Below are 18,420 nucleotides of genomic sequence, written 5' to 3'. Positions count from 1 at the left end.
GATACGTTCTCCAGTCGACCTAATTTCTTAAATAGCCAGACATAAAATATCAAAGTAAAAATTCCCCTTTCGAATATTTGGTCGAAGAATAAAACCAAAGGTTATTCAATGAATGCGATTTTTAAATGTTAAATTTATTAAGTGTAAAACTGAATTTTCATGATTCTACTGACTTTTGGCTTTGTCCAGTTTGTTTAATCGAGATCCTGGAATGGTCACATTATGCGAAAAAACAACGTTTGATGACTACATTTCGACCTATTTAAGCACATCATCACCGCCTATATGGTTTTTTTTTCTTGTTACGAACTTTAATGAAGATACCTTTCAGGACAAATATTAGGCAAATTACAAACATATTACGCTACCATCACAATTACCCCAATTTAAAATTCCAGCATCAATTTTAAAGTGGAGAGAATTTAAACTACTGATATAACACGGATATATTTTTGGAATGGAGACGCAATTTTCTTTGCGTGACCATTTTCGAGTTACCGGATAGTACGAATAGGTTGGGTAAGGTTAGGTTATAGTTAGGGTTGGAGACGGATTAATTTCAGCATCGATTTTACGGTGACAGGAGTTAAACCATTTATATATTCATACATAAAATATTGGAGTTGATACATTTATTTTTGCGATATTGGGCAGTAAGAATAGGGTTGGGTAAGGTTGGGCTAGAATTCGGGCTTGGGCTAGGGACGGGTTAGGTTAGGTAGAGTTAGGGTTAGGATTAGGTCACATCTTACAATACATGATTCAATGTTTTTACGTGAACCAAGAAATATTCGCGAGTTTTTTCCGTTCTTTTCTACGTTTTTAATTTACAGTTTACTCTGAAGATGGTGATATGCCGAAACGCATCTGCCAAATCAACTCAGCAAAGACAGATAAGCAAAATGATCGGTAATAATGAAATTTTATGTTTTTCGAACTGATTGAAAAGGTAAAAAATTGGTTAAAAAAATATACAAATATGCAAGGTGTTCCGCGAACAGATATCAATACTTGATTAAGTTCGAAGTTATCCTAAATGGACTGAAAAGTCTTTTTTGTCCAAAGGCTGATTTGCAATTATATTCGACATATTTAATTTTTCGGGTTATTTCAACCTTTAACAACTTTATTCCACAAAGTCCTTCATGTCTCACGTAATGTTAAACTTACTGTAAGTTAATTACAACATAGGAAAGAACAATGCAAACTCCATGAGATTCTTTTGTATTTTTTTTTATTTTTTATATAACCTTAAGCAAACTTGTACACTTGTACAAAATACTTAAAGGATAAACTTTGACGAGTTTCCAAAGTTCTTGCCTAAAAATTAAGTAAGATTGTTTTACTTCTGTAAGCACTGACAGACATGGTGCAGAAAAGTTGCCCCTACTAATGAGTATTACTCTTTTTTTCAAAAGTCAATTGTCACCAATGTAAAGCTGATAATTAATTGCGAAAAATTTGATTTTTCTGTTACAAACGGTACAAGAAAAAACTACATATTAATCTTCTATTAAAAACTAAAAAAAAGCAAAAAAAGTAAAGAAGAAAAGACTCTGGTACAGAATTGAACATAAGAAAGAAATAATCTATAAAAATACAATATCAGGCTTTTATTCTTCATTTTGAACATTTTTTTTTATTCGGAGTTACAATTGATCACTCTCGTTAGTTTTTCAATGTTCTTTCTATTTTTGGGATAAAGCTGTGAAAAGTTGAAATAATCTGAAAAGTGAAATACCTCGATTAAAATTAAGAATCAAATTTTGGACAATTTTTGGTCCAATTTGACCTGCAGAATCACCTCCTGAAGTTTATCCTCCATCCTCTCTGCGATGGTCGTAGATGAGTAAAAAGCGTTTTTGAATTTGTGAAAATGCGTGCATCGCAATGTACTGTTTCTCAAATGAAACCGGCAAAATTAAAAATGTCGCAATCCTGCCTTTGCCGACAATAAAAGTCAAAATAGCTTATTTATCGGATGATTATACCCCCGTGGCGGAGATTAAAATAAAATAGAAAGCCATTCATGCTAAACAGAGTGACATAATATGCAGATCGTTCCCTGTTAGGAGTGGCTGTCGCAATAATTGAATATCGAATCAAATCCTAGTATATTTGTCCCGAAAAATATGGACGTATGTCGTAAGACGAATACCACACCTGAAAAAATTCTTACTTAATCCTTTATGGCAAACGCCCGGCTGAGAAATGCTCTTTGTCTTTCCAGGATATTTATGTAGGCTGCCGCCTATTATAACATTTCACCTGGATCCTTTCGATCCGGGCTCGACTTTAAAATTTCAACCCTTTCTCTTTCACTGCATTATCGACCTTGATATTTTTATCTTCCTTCGGATCCCTTCTACTATAGAAAGGAAAGTGAATTTTAATTCTAAAAATGATTTCGCGAGTTTCACCGTCGCCAGTGCCGTCAACCGAGTTACCTTTTCCAATTATCATTTGATCATCGATGGGAATGATTAATATTTATAAACGTTAATTAACATTATGCGTTATGCGAGATGCTGAGAAACGAGTATTGCTTGACTGCGTTCCTAGATTTAGCTGAGGCCTTTGATAGGGTCTGGTACCCGGCGTGCTTTGTAAACTTAAACTCTTCCTACCCGCTAGTATCTTCTACCTACCTAACCGACCCCAGCTTCAGAGTGAAGTTCTCGGACTTCAGATAATGGGAATGTGTAGTAGTCTTGAAGTCAGATTCAAACCGGTGTCCAACAAGGGAGCGTCCTTGGTCCCACCCTATACATCATCTATACTGCTGATCTACCTTCATACCCTAATATCATCATCACAACCAACCGTAATTTTGTTCTCTAACTCGGATTCTATCCAAGCTACATCCAACATCCAAGGACACCTTGAATTTACCAAAAACTGGTGTACATCGAAAAAAAAGTCTAGGTTTCCGCTGTACATCAACAATAACGACCAAACGATTTCCTACCAAGTCAGATACTTAGGACTAACCGAATCGACTGACGTCGAATCCTCACATAAGACTTAAGAAACGGCAATTTAACATACGAGTTGGACAACTACGAAGACTTTTAGGACTGAAATCCGTCTTGACCGTCAAAACTAAACTAACCTCATACAAGATTTTACTGCAACCTCTTTGGACATGCGGAGTAGAACTTTGGGGTCCTGCCAAGCCATCCAACACATCCAATCCTTCCAATCAAAAGTCTTTAAACAAATCCTCAAAGCGCCTTACTTTACTAACCTCACTTCCCACAACGACCTCAACATTCCTTTTGTCAACGAACTGATCCTTTCTCGATTTCAAAAGTTTCACACTATCCTATCCATCATCCTAACCCTACTCGAGTCCTCTACACATTCCCATCCTGAGAAACCGCCATGACACCTTAATCGACGATGACCTCGAGACCTCCTTGCCCCTTAATCCCTCACACCTCTTGCCATGGGCTGATTCCTCACAACATGTGCCCTCCGGGTGCATTGCTTTCATTAGTGTTAGTGCGTTGACCGTATGAAAAAATATTTTGTAATCACATTTGTATTACGTACGAATATGTATAGAGTATAAATGAAATAATATAAAAAAATTATTATTTTTAAAATGTAAATTAAAGACAAAAGAACAAGGAACATATATATAATTTATCAATTATTAAAAGCTCGCAGATATTGGACAATACAACTATATGGATATCGCACCGAGAATTTTGAATGAATTTACAAAAAAATCAACTGACCTACGCTTAATTCAAAACCTATGTAAAACATAAATAAATAGTCGGTCCCCAGAGGAAATGGAATTAACACAATTGGAAATTATGAGGGCAAAGGATCAAATAGATATTAATCTTATGCACATAATAATAAAGAAAATTAATTGCCAGCATATTTCTTAGAAGCATCATTAATGCCATTTTTTTTAGTAAACTGCCGTGCATTTTTGAAATATTTTTATTTGCGTATAATTAAAAGATTATGGTCAAAAGTCACGCAATGTTGTACAAAAGCTCAACTATTAACTGAAATTTAATATTTATGGAGTTAAACATGCGATGAAACAATGTTTCCACCATAGCCATTATATATCGATTTGGGCATAATTTATCGAAGTTATAAAATATTCCTGAGTCAGTTCCTGTCTCCTTGTTTATTTAATAATGATATCAACCTGCCATTTGTGTAAAAGGTTTACTTTTTTTTAAGAACCTGTCAATTTGCCTAGATGCAAGGTGTGCACTGTCTGATGCCATGATTACGTTATTGTTCTTCTTGATTCCCCCCCAACTTGATATATTAAGAACATCATCCTTCGACCGCTTATGTTGTTGGACCCGTCTGATGCTCAAGGCCAGGATTCGTTTGAAACAAATCCGAAGCCCCCTCCGCCGGTCAGGGTCATTCTCAGTTCCGGCTTGATTCATCAGAAATACTTAGCAAACAGGCCGGCTCGTTAAAAACAATTCTCCATATAATAGAAACCAATTGAGACGCGACTGTATTATAGGGAAAAGACTTGAGTCTATGGCATGTCCTCGCTGGTACTTTCAGTAGGCGGACTATAGTGATCAAAGACATAGCAACTCGATTGGCTTCATTAGAAACATAAATAAAACTACCACCATTGGATCACATATATAAAAAGATAAGAAAAGCCCACACAGACTCCAAAAAAAATTGGATTGGGACTTAATATTTTGGCCAGAAAATCAGACATTCGCAAGGACTGACTAGGACACCGAAAACAGCTTACTACAAAGTTTTAAAAGACTACAAAGTGACAGATGAAATTAGAAGAAGATCAGATAAAATATGGTACATAGATGGCCCTGAAACAAATGAAGAAATCGGGCTATATTCTGTGCAAACCAAAAATGGAATAGCCCTAAAAGCATAAGCACATAAAAAGGTCACAAAGTCGCTGAATTCATCCAAAATCTCCAAATCTGGGAAAACATAACAACCTGACTATCTTGGACCTACTAGGATACTAAGAAGCTTCGGGTACAGGATAAGCAAACTCGCCAGATATCTGTAAGACAAGTCATAGGCCCAGAATGGGTCCACAGAAAACAAAAGTAGAAGTGGACGAACTCAGACGAACGGGTACAGGATTAGTAACCACATGGCTAAAACACTCTCGCTAATGCTGACACATTGCTACAGCAACAGGGTAAAACTCATAGGAGTGATAGGGCTCTAAAACGGATACTGGCATCTATCAATGTTTGTTCTATCTAAATGAGGATGAGAAGGATCTCTTTCAAGAGGTTGCACTAAAAAAATCCTTAAAATATCAGGCAGCCAATATACCCTAAAAATATCCAAAATAGTCGGTGAATGCATCCAAAATTTAAGAAAACAACCATTACTCGTTTGCCAAGGAACTAAGTGATGAATGAGCAGAAACATGCCAGGGAGGATCAGCAAGATCAAATCCCAGAACCTATCGGAATGACAAGAGTAAGCATAGGATCCTCTCGCAAAATGTACACAAGAAGCAACATAGAAACTCTAGAGGTATCATCATACATGGGTATATATTCAACTGCTACCCATTCATCTTCCAATGCAAAACGATTGACAAACAACCTAGAAGACCCGTGTACCAAGGTAGGAAGGTACGAAGGAGAGTCGGTGAAAAGAACGGCAGCAATGACAGGCAAGTAATAAATTTACTACTTCTTAAAAGGAGGATTGGGTTAATTAAACTGAACTAAGGAACTAGAAAAAGTACACTAAGCGAAAACGAAATGAAGTGTTTGGGGAGTTCCTCAGCATCATCAAATTCTCACAGCCCTTGGGCACGTACATCAGCATCTTTTCAGATAAAGTCTATTCGTGTAGAATTCTTAACCATTGATCTTCGAAAGCGAAACAACTCTTAAAGGAGACAGCACCTAGACGACCAAAGCTACCAAGGCAGGAAGCAGGTAGGTATGTAAGTAGGAAGATACCAAGAAGACCCGGAAAAAAGAATTGCAGAAATGACAGTCAAAGATTACTGGCAAGACAAAGAAGGATCGAATCAATTGAACTGAACTAAGGAAAAGTTTATTAGCCTATGAACCACCGACTACAACAAACATCTGCCCAAGTAGCCCTCTGTGGTATCTTGTCAAAACCAAGACTATCATGAAAAGTGTGCATGTGGTGCCATCCACATCATTCCCTGATTCAGAGATCGTTGATCAAGGGAAGTGGGAAAAAATCTAAAAACCTTATGCAGGTCCCTCTTGACTGGGCATTGCAGAGCACGTGTAGACTCTGCAAGGAGTATCCAATAAAATTATTTACTTAAGAGATGGAATTGAAGAACTGCTTCCTGATAACGATAATGCAGCTACTGAGGAAAATTGGACCAGAATTTGACAACGTCGCAAAATTATAGCACTTGCAATCGCAGGTTTTGACCCGAGAACCATTGTACAACTGCCAATCGAGTCCCAAGAATGAAGACAGGACGTAATTATTATAGACTGTTCACAAATAATTTAATCATTTTAATAAAAAAGAAACTTTCACGACAGCTTCGCAATACTGGTATCTTTTTAGCCTACTTTCACTCAATATCTACGCTTTGATTGTTTCTCTTTCGAACTATGAAAATTATTACTCAATTAAAACGTAGCATATTATTGGCATTATTATAAAAACATCGTTTCAGTTTAGACGATAGTATATTTTTCGACTGTACCTTTGTGAGGTTTGATTACTTATTGGACTCTTCCAAGCAGGTCTGTCAGACGGCATTTCGCCATCTTCAGAATAATCTCACAGTCCCAATTGTGTCTCAATCGATTGTTTTCCAGAACGTTGATGTGAATTTTTATGACCTAACTACTCAGGACTTTTCAACTGCAATACTGTATCGGATTGTAGATATAGTTCGATCGTGGGGAAGAAGAACAAACTATCTCAACTTGCATAGATCTTTTTTAAAAAAACTGTCCCAGCTCCCATTCACTTCTATTGTTTATTTCGATCTCTCCAACGATCGTTCGCTATTTACCAGGCGTTTGTAGGAATCGAGAGGTTCAGTAAACATAATTCTATCGACCCCTGGTATTCCAAGTTAATAATACGTATCTAGCATAATCTCAATGCAAATCTAGTCGATGAGAGTTACTCGCATTCGCCGGCTCAAAGCAGTTTCAACGTAAGAAGTATGGAAAGATTACAAAACGCTATTGTGTAGGTCGAAATGAGGCCTCCTTCGATTCATTAATTCATAAAACGAACTTGTGTAATCAGTCGTTTTTACCCGTTTCTTTTTCCCTTCAAATTATATAATAAAATTTATCAATTAAAGCCCAACATGTTATACAGGCACGTCGTGGATGCCTTATCGAAACAGTTCTTATATAGCTCGTTTTATTTAATAATTAAGAAAGTTTCACGCTAATAAAGCGAGTCGAAACACCGGCCGAAGAATAGATTAAACTTTGTTGTTACTCGCCACTTCCGGCTAGACCGGAACTCCGCTCTACACACCCTGGTTTTCAAGACTGGGTACAAAGCAACAACTCAACGCCTCGATCGACTTGTCGAAAAAGCTAAACAAACGGTCGAACTCGACCCACAATAATCGGAAAGCAAAGGTAAACAAAAAAATATTAGGGAAATAGCTCAACTCTTCAGCTTAACTTCTTCGGAAATCAAAGGAGTTATTTTAAAAAGTCTCTTATAAAAAAATCCCCAGGATAAAATCTCAAGACAGCTGACAGACCAACCAAGCGAGGTTAGGGGGACCAAGATGACCACGGGAGGGAATTGACAATATTGTAATATGAAAACTGACAAAATTGTTGTGAAGTTGTAAAATTTCCCGCCTTAAAAACAACCGTTTTTTTTTTTTTTATTGAACACATGTGTAAAACAGTATCGACTGTTTTTCTCTTATTATGGTAACATTGTAGGCAATACTGGGATGTAAGGTTCTGAACTGGTAAACAAATAAATAAATCCATTCCCGAGTCAGCTGATCTCCCAAACACCAAGCCAACTTTCAGCCTCGAGAAATTTATTCAAAATTTCAAAACTGATCCTCACAGGTATTACGTTCTATATTTTCTCATTAACAAAATCTGGCTTCCCGTTTATTGAAAAGCAAAACTGGAAAATAATAAGTAATATATGTTTTGACACAAAAACATTGAGACCATCATAATAAAATCCCATGACAAAAAAAAAGCTATAAGAGACCTTTGATCACCTATGATTCCTTGGTTGGCTTAGCGATCAGTGACAAAAAAATCATGTTTTGATAACCCGTTTTGATATTCCACCGATAAAAAATTAGTATCCAATAAATTTATATTCATACTACCACGAACAATACGATTTGAAACTTTTGAAGAGAAAAAGAATGTAAATAATCCTTCTTCAAAATTAAAAATATTCCTATCAAACGACCTTTAAATAGGAACCTGGAAAACCTGTAAAATTTATCACCTTCTGATTAAACAACAATTTTTAAAAAATCAATATTTAAGCTATTGCGATGATCTGTTTCGTCATAAATAACGTCAATAATTTTTATATGATCTGAGCAAAAAGTAGGTATACCTTCTGCTTTTTTAGTTGAATTACTAGAGAAAAATTAGTAAAATTAGGAATTTAAAAATGTTAAAAAATTATAATTCCATGTTTCGCTCAAATTTTTGAAATCAAGTTCTCAACCTCATTAAATAAACAAAAAACATAATAAATTCATCAAAGTGTGGATGGAAGTTTCTTAAAAATATGTTAAAATTTAAAATTTTTAATTTAAAATTATACAAATCGCAATGTGGTATTTCAGAAATATCATCAACGTTAATATCAACTCTTGATTAAAAAAAGGTACTAGTCATTAAATATTAATAAAGAAACATTACACCTAAGAAATTGAGTCCTTCAAATTCAAAAATTTTCAAAAAAATAACGATAATAGGTCATAACATGAAAAAGAGAAATTAAGCATCCTAATAACAACGCATCGTAAAAATTAATTGACTAACATAACAACAATACATGTATCTTGAAATAATAAAAAAAAATCTGAAGGATTTTTTTAAACTCAAAAATCTCAAAAATTTTTAATAAAAATAAAAGTAATTTTTTACCGTAGTATTCATAGAGTTTGTATTACCATTTACTTTTAAATTATCAATGGAATTTACCATAATTAATGTAGGCCCTGGTGATGACCTTAAAATATATCGTAAGCTTGGCAGTAATAACTGAATTTGTTTTTCCTGCAAGACCATAGCAAAAAAGCGTCTCCTCGAACCAGAGAATGATAGATCAGAATCTGGTAACTACAGGTCAATCGGCTAAACTAAATTGGCTAAGTTGCTGGAAAATCATTTTAACGCGTCCCTAAAAGCATGTTTAAAACTGAACAGTTTGGAGCTTGAACCACACAACCTCTAATACTATCAGGTGGCTTGGGCATCGAGAAAGACTACGAGACAGACTGGCATTTTTCGCCTTCAAATTGGTCAAAATTAGCTCTAGTAACCTAATAAAGTCTATCCACTCAACTGATAAGATATTTTTTATTGAGTACAATGGCATCATACAGGACTGTTCGACTAAGATCACATCATCCTTTCACCTGTACTGTTCAACTTCTTGAACAATCTACCTGCACCAATTATATAAAACTTCATATATTCGGACGATATTATATCCTTGTCAGTCAGAATTGATATTACGTTTAATAGGCAGAAAACGTTGAAAGTGTTCGTCTATTTTTAGTCAAAAGGTGGTAGTGTTAAGTTACTTGGTTCTTCATTGCATTTGTTTTCATTTTTCATTTTCTGAACCCTATGTCGAGTTTTCGAAAGCGAGGAAAGGATTTCTCTATCATCAGCAAGGAGAGGATCGTTTCAGAAGGATGGGAATGTCAGCAATACATATCAGGTAAAGGAGAGTTCCAAGAACGCTCCCTTGTGATACGCCAGCTTGAAGTAACCTTAGGATTAGGTAGTAGGTGCTGGTTAGGATGCCATTCAGTTTCAACGACAGGTGTCAAACCCATTCGAAAGATTGAGTAATGTCAAGGAACCTAACTGTTTTGGTTCAAGGAATATCGCTAGGTCGTTTTGATGGGTACGCAAATAGTGGGAGATACTAGCGGTGTTTTTGTGTTTGGTTTTTGTTTCGTTCCAGATGCTATTTTGTGTAGGGTTTAGTTGACTGCCTCTATCTGTTCAAGAACTTGATCGGTGCTTTCTGTTATAAAAGACCAAAATGATATTGATGTCTATATGTCCTCCACGCTTATCAAACTCAGTAAACTTATTAGGCCAACAAGTATTGCTTTTAAGTGCTACCCTTGATAAAGGCTTGACTTATGCTGAATACAACTCTTGCATAACCACAGTTTTCTATCATAAAATAAAAGCTTAACATATCTGCTACCACCACGCTAGAAGAATAAAAAGAACTCAAAGTATCACCTCTGAGATATGAAATAAGTAAGCGAACTGATGAAAAGTGTGATATCTCTCATCCAGACATATTCCGAGTTTCCTTTCGATCATCCCTGTCACAATGACTGTTGTGGTCCAAAGTGGTGAAATATAAGGTGATAATGGACCATTCTTGATAGAGCCAACAAGGGCAAAACTTTTTTCGCTCTGCTCTGTCGCCAGTCTAGACTGTCCGACCAATAAACTAATCCTGTACAAGTTTCTGGTCATGTCGATGCTCCTCCATGCCCCTCCTGGCATCTAACTTGCAGGACTGATGTCATGCTACAGAATGTACAGAACAAGGTTCTGAGGTTTGTGACAGACTAACCCTACAGACTAATTTACACATGCACATCTTTTACCTCTGCCGAGTAGGTAAGATTTAACCACCTGAAGTTAAATGTCACTAGACAGAAACTTCAATAAACTATTATATGCAATGTATACATGTGTAAATAAAATAAAATTATCTTCTGTTCTTATTCATTAAAAATTTTTAAAAAAATATTGCCTTATTTTTTAACTCATTAAGACTGTTAACTTGGATATGTTTTTTCGACTAGAGTCCTCATGTTTTTCCGAGACAATTTTCGCAATGCCAAGGAGTTCGAATAGGTCGGTTTCGGTTAGGTTGAGATTAGGGTTGGAGACGGGTTAGGTTAGGTAGAGTTAAGGTTAAGGGGTTAGGTTAAGTTAATGTAAATTTGAAGGTCTACCTATCCTCCAGTGAGCTGGGAAAATATATAAAAGAGCACAGATGTGTCTGCCCGTTTTACTGTTCAGAAAAAGGAGGTTTTTGTTTAAGTAATAGAAATATATGTAATGTTAGGCCGAAGGAGGAATCAAAAGGTGCAGCCTGATAATATAACACAACGTGAAATTTTGTTGCTGCAGCCTGTTGCGATGTTGCAAAATGGCTGTTTTGTGTAAAGATGGGCCTCTCAGTTGCACGTCGTTATTTCATAAATGGTGTTGTGCAACTCGTCAGAAATACTTCCCAGCTCGTCGTTCGTTAAACTTTTCATAGTTCTGAAATGACCCGGTACACGGCGAAAATCCTCTCTTTGACTAGTGTATATCAACGAGCCGGTTTCAAACGGGATCATTAATTTATTGGTTGAATGCATACATTCTTTACTCTCAGAATTAAAAAATAAAAATGTAAAACTAATGAAATTGGACAATTCCTAAAAGTGAGGGAATGAAAAAGGTAAACAACTCGGATTCGATCTCTCTTGATAAATTTTAATTGACCTATTTTACTTGATCGAGGGAATAAGGCCTGGTGACAAAATAAACTCTCATCCTTATTATCCTCATTAATTTTCCTTTTTTTTATTGTACAGTCGGATTCAATCGAGAGGACGTTCATTCCCGTCGTCTGCATTGAATTTCACGGACTCCTTTTATTTGTTTCAGGGAGAAGTTGAACATTTCACTCCTACAATCCGGATTTCGCTTCGAGGCCATGAAGGAAAAAGATTCCCACGCCTTGGCAACTATACATAGAATAAGCCAGGTCCTTTGAGTAATTTTAGAACCATTTTACAATAATTTTTCCAAATTTAAGAAAAAAAAATTCCAAGGGATTCGAACCCAGAACCGCTAGGCGAATTCTGTCGGCCTACCCATTCGGCCAGTGGTCCCCTAAAACCCCGGATATTTTGTGAGGAGAGAATATCTGCTTAGAAACCTCCTTCAGCATACAGTGCAAACTGCTGAGAATCCCTCCAGTCCTGAATTGTATGAAAAAGCCTCTTGCTGTATTTAACATGATGTCAATGAATTCCGCCTAGGCCGACTTGTCCATCAGCATTTTTTTAATCTGATAAACGCCATTCAAAAAAAACCGAATCCTTTCCACTACGACCCGTTCCATTCAAACCTAGAGAGAGGAGTGAAGACCTTTAACGACCCACCATTTCTAAATTGTAAGCGGTCATTAGCATCGCCTAATTACAATCATTATTCCATAGTAATTTCCAAACGCCTTTTACTTTTTTTTCGGTTGGCCTAGATTCCTTTCATACGTACAGGTACATCTACGCTAATGGCTTCTGGAAAAATATCTTAATCCCCTCCTAATCTAATTGCAAAATTGCAATGGCATTGGATTTAATTTAAACGAATTATATTTTAAACACACTACATCTGTGCGTGTGTATGTGAGAGTGTGAGCGAAATAAACAGATAGATGGAGAGAAATAGTGGGGGAGGGACAGAGTGACAGATCGATAGATAGTGATAGAGAGGGGAGAGGCAGATTGACTGATAGATAGAGAGATGGAGAGACATATTGAGAGATACAGATAGATCGAAAGACAGTAACAGATAGAGAGACAGATCGAATAAATAAAGAGATAGAGAGGAAGAGTGGGGGAGAGGTAGAATGACAGTTAGAGAGACACATATATAGGCTGATAGAGAGACAGATAAATAAAAAGACAGAGAGTCAGATAGATATAGAAAGGAGAGATAGAGAGATGAAAAGAGCGAGACAGATAAATAGGAAGATAACTAGATAAAGAGATAGAGGTAGAGAAAGAGACAGAGGAAGAGAGAGAGAGAGAAACAGACAGATAAACAGACAGAGGAAGAGAGCGATAGAGAGAAAGGCAGTGATTGCTCAGACTCCAAATAGCTACGACAATAAATAAAAAGTAATTTTAAAAAGTAATCAACCTCTTTCTCTCCATCTATCTCCATCTTCCTACCTAACCCTCTATTTCTCTCTCTCTCTCTCTCTCTCTCTCTCTCTCTCTCTCTCTCTCTCTCTCTNACTTATCTCTCATACACACATTATACACTTTACAGGCAAAAAATGATCTAATATACAAATTTTTCCGGTGAGAAAAGGATGAGAAAAAATAAGTTTCAAGAAACAATAGTTACTATATTACACTTCTGAGTATCTACTTAATGTTTATATCGGTGATTAATCTTTTAAATAATTTAGTCCGTGTTGCTCGGAAGGTTGTTTTATCTCAAAACTATCAGAGTACCGTAAATGGAATGTCGTTTGATTAAACAACCCAATCAGATCGTTTCATGTAGCGACGTAACATGTGTACACGCAATTTTCTCACAAGTTACAGTTTTTCGTCGGGCGCGGAGGGGTGCAAAGAACCCCCTCATCTAAAAGAGCCTTATGTAAAATTAACGGAAGTTGGAAACACAATCGGTTTCAAAGACGGTAGATAGTCTAGAATTCCCACAAGCATGAGAAAAGGAAGTCGACGACGACTGGCTTCGTTGCCCACTCGCTCCACTTCACTACTTGTTATACAATCAAAACCAGAACGACGGTCGTTCTCGAAGTGCCTACACATATATTCACGTCGACTTCGACACCCGAACCTTTTCCATATCTCCTTCTTTCCGAATACGCAAAAAACAAAACAATTGGCAATTTCAATAATTATGGGCGATCCTTTTGAATTGTGCGAGGAACAATGAATCGCCTACACTGCATTTCCCTTTAGAAATAATTGCCGAGAGAAAATTTCAAATTGAACCGTTAGCCTTGACAAAGGGCAGGAAACCGTCTTCGCTTTTCTTTATGGTTAGGGATGGCTCGGAGCGTTCCACATGGGGGTCTGTGTTATTGTTAATGCCGTGTGTGTTTGTAGATTTTTTATGTTGGGGTATCTCAAAAAATCAAAAATTCAATTAATTACAATCAATTCAACGGAAAAAGTAAAACAGAAGTTTAATCAAAAAGTTTACATTGACAAAAGTTCGAAGTTAACTAACGTAGTGTGAGAGGCAAAAGAGACTTTAACGAAGTAAGAAATGAGGCATCTCTTTGCTGGCGATAACGACAGACGGTCGAGTCGAAGTTTAATTGTACCCAAACATTGAATTATTCACAATTAAATCCTTCGACTTATTTGTTATAATATTACTGTTAATGTTCATGTTTTGTTGTGCGTGTGTGAAAAGCGGCGATAAATACTTGAATTTGGACGATCAAATGAAATCTTTTAGACCTGAGCTCAGTTGTTTATTTAAGTCTGTTTGTATATTTCTCTTAGGTTTTGTCTGCCTTCAGGCGTCAACAGTTAAAAAAGACAAAAACCTTCTCTTTTTTGCGATAAACACAAAAACATCCGCTTTGAGAATAAATGGAATTTTATCAAATTGAAAAAACAATTCTGAGGACTTTAAAGCATAACAGATAATACGCAAAACAGATATTCATGGATTTTAATTATTTTCAAATTTGATTAAATTTTTGTCGTATTTGCTTCTGTAAATATTTATATTTATCCGACATCAGGGAAAATATTAATATTTAACTATTAGATAAGAGAGAATAAGACGATATAAATTGCTGCCAGTTAAGGTAGTCGATACAGTGAGACGTGTTGTTAAATTACATTCTGCCTTAAGTCAAATTACACCGGCCAAAGATTTGTGTCGGTAGACTAAATGAAGGAGTAAAGAAAGCTGGCCTTAATGCTGATTTGCTTACTTTTTGTCGGGTACTGAAATCGGAGATAAGAAGGAAAAGAAAAGAAATAATCAGGACGTCCCGGATAGTGGAAGTTCGTTTAAATAGGAAAACCTTTCCCTCAGTAGAATTTCCCATACGTATAAAAATTGAAAAAATGTCAAAAAAAATCGTCAGTTTATGATAGAAGGGTAAGAAAAGGGAGTGTACCGGGTTCGATGACCTCGTCGAGGAATTCCTCGGGACTACCCCAAGTGATATCGGTAATCAGGGATCCCCGGTTTGTATTATTATAAACTGAGTATACTCACGAGGTAATATTCGATGGGTTTCTCTCTGGCTTTGTTGTACGCCTTGTGGAGTTCAGTCGCACGTAACGCATGAGCGATATGAAGAGCACTCGCGTCAAATCGTCCATACTGATAATCTAACTGGGGCGGCGTCACGACGGCCGCATTGCCGTTCTGGGATCTGATTTGGTCGTTGACGAAATTTGTCGTTTTGGGCACGTTCAACGCGGAACGTATGCCTACGGCGGATCCGTCCAAGTGGCCCGGGCCGATTTTCGGTACATGGCCGGAACAGTAGACCTCTTTATCTTCCTGGCGGTGTTGGTTGTTGTAGTAAGTTTTAAGGGTCAACTTCGTACCGCACACAGCGCACTTGAAACACCCCGAATGGAAAAAAGTGAAATCTTTCAACGGGCCGACTCGATCCACTTGATACACTGTCTGATCGCAGCGCAAGCAAGTGCTTTCATAGAAGTTCATTCGATACATGGTTGTCTTTTTTTTCATTAGGTGCACTACGAACCGACAGGTGCTGTCTCCGCCATATTTGTTACCACACTGTGGTCCTCCGGGGCCCCCTCTTCCACCTTCCATCTTCAACAGCCCCACTCTCTTCTCTCCTACGCCGCTACTCTTACAATTACAAAACTAGCATTGAATCGTTTTCACTCCGCGTACATCCATCATTCATGGGAAAAAGTCACAACCGACAACACACAGATTGATTGTTTCTCCGTAACATCACATCGTCTGCACGTCCGACACCCGATTCACGCACAGAGGCGAATCTAAACAACGGAGACTTATTTTTTTAAACATTAATCATCCCGTCGATAACATAGCTTCATGTTTCTTCTTATGATTTATACAATAAAACATCTTCACAAGCTACATTGCGATTAGGAACGTCCTTCTTTGCCAACTGCTTTTTACCTTCAATTATGATTTTCTTTTTAAATAAAATCAATAAAACTACCACTTTACACACATAATATAGTAATAATAAAAGCATTGCATTATTATACAGGCAGTCCCGCGAACGGACATCAAGAGGTTATCCTACATGTCAAATTGGACTAAAAAGCCCATATTGTACAAAGACTTGTATTCCAGATACTTCACTATTCAGATTACTTCAGCATTTTAAAACTTCATCTCATAAAGTTTCTCATGTGGTCGACCTATTTAAGATCATCATCAAAGCTTATACGGCTCTTTGTTTTTCTATTAACCTTACCGCAAATAAAAAGAATATATAGTAATACAATTTTTACAAAAAAGTTGCAGAACAGGTACTTTTGGCAACAAATATATCTAAATTAGGGCTACCATTAATTACAAAATAATTATACCAATTTAAAATTCTAGCATTTTAAATTGGAGAGGATTATTGATATAACATAGATATATTTTTGGAATGGAGACGCAATTATCTTTGCGTGACCATTTTCGCGTTACCGGGTAGTACGAATAGGATGATGGGTAAGGTTAGGTTATAGTTAGGTTCACTAATTTCGTGGTCCGCTTGACAAATTAATATATTACAATTAATCAAGGTTTTTAGTTGAGATAAAAAAGTCAATGGCACGAGCGGGATTCGAACCTACGATCTTCGGCTTGATACGCCGCTGCTCTACTACTCTATTAATTGGTCAAGCGGACCACGAAATTAGTGAATTTAATGATTTGAAATGAAGTATACTTCACTAAAGCTCTCCGTGGCCATTTCATTTGTCGTCGAGAATCCAATACAACACAATCCAATACACGACATTTGAAAAATGGCAAAAAGGAGGGAAAATTCAAAAGGTAGGGTTGAGATGGGAAGTTGGTGTCCGAGTGGATCGAGGTCACGCTAGCTCAAGTGGTAGAGCAGCGGCGTATCTAGCCGAAGATCGTGGGTTCGAATCCCGCTCGTGCCATTGACTTTTTTATCTCAACTAAAAACCTTGATTAATTGTTATAGAGTTGGAGACGGGTTAGGTTTAAGATTAGGTTACGTACCTACGATTCAATGATTTTACGTGAACTGAAGAAAATATGCTCGTGTTTCTTTATACTCTTTAAGTTTCTGTAAGTTTGAAGGTCTGCCAATACTCGTAAGGTTGATCTCCAGACGCGTTTCGGCATTTTGCCATCTTCAGGGTTTCTGTCTGTCAAACTGTGTGTGTCAGTGTGAGTGCGTATAGGTTGAGTAAGGTTAGGATACAATTTGGGTTTGGGCTAGGGGCAGGTCCGGTCAGGTGGAGTTAGGGTTAGGATTAGTTTGGTCCAATGTTTTTTGTTTTTACGGGATCAAGAAATATGAGCGAGTTTTTTTCTGTGCTTTTGCTATACTTTTTTAAGTTTCGTTTTTCAATTGTGAACTTTCTCCCGTGTTGTCTTACTGTACACAAGCCTGGAATTTGGTCATTACCATACGTTTCTAATAATTCGACTTTTTGTCCTGGGCAAAATTTATTGCCCGACTTTAACTTGATAAAAAAAGCCCAAAAAGAAAGAAATCTGAAAGAAAAGAGAAGAAACAACCAAAACAGAAAAATTAGACAAATTATGTACACTACAATAAATACTGACAAAAGAGAAACAAAGAACAAAAATACAGGATGTAAAACCCAACTTTGTACTTCACCTAATAAAACAGCGAAAAAAAAATTCATCGTAAAAATCAAACAAAACCTATAAAAAAGAGACAATAAACATAGTGAACGACCAAATTATGGTTTTTTGCTTTCGCTGTACGCCATATTTATTGTTTCTTGTTTATGTGTCTTATTTCATTTTTCTATCTTTTGATACTTTTTTTTTATTAAGTTAAAGTTGGGAAATAAATTTTACCCAGGACACAAAGTTGCACTAGATTAATCCCACTCTCCCTTTTTCTCATCACTACCACTTTTTTCCCATTTAGCATACAATTTCTGCATTTTGGTTCGATGTTGTTAAAGAAAAGAGTATTCCGATAGAAAGCTTATTAAATGAAAAAGTTGTCATGAATTGCCCAGCTCTGCCGTGATGTTTTTCAATGACGTTGCAAATTAAGTTTTTACAAATTTTAAATTTAGCAGTTTTTGAAAGATTAATTGTTTGTTTTTGTAATAAATATTACACTGAACTTTCGAAAAGGGTGTCTTTTTAAAAGTAATGTTCCCTTTTCAATCCTTTTTTTAGATTTCTCCAAAAACGAATAGGTCAATAGCTACAAGTAGAT

General features: G+C 36.5%; 1 protein-coding gene across 1 annotated transcript in view; it reads right to left on the bottom strand.

Annotated features, from left to right (window-relative positions):
• LOC106663363 (hillarin) overlaps positions 1 to 15,777 on the bottom strand; it is a 48,436-nt gene extending 32,659 nt beyond the window's left edge. Inside the window, exon 1 of the mRNA XM_014388172.2 lies at positions 15,231 to 15,777. Coding sequence (XP_014243658.1) covers positions 15,231 to 15,716 — 486 coding nt within the window. The 5' untranslated portion in view covers positions 15,717 to 15,777. The remainder of the gene's footprint in view (positions 1 to 15,230) is intronic.
• Between the last annotated feature and the right edge of the window lie 2,643 nt (positions 15,778 to 18,420).

This window comes from Cimex lectularius, unplaced genomic scaffold, assembly GCF_000648675.2.
Source record: "Cimex lectularius strain Harlan isolate CLEC.00 unplaced genomic scaffold, Clec_2.1 scaffold78, whole genome shotgun sequence".
Lineage (NCBI taxonomy): Eukaryota > Metazoa > Arthropoda > Insecta > Hemiptera > Cimicidae > Cimex > Cimex lectularius.
This window is presented reverse-complemented; position numbering and strand designations above follow the sequence as displayed.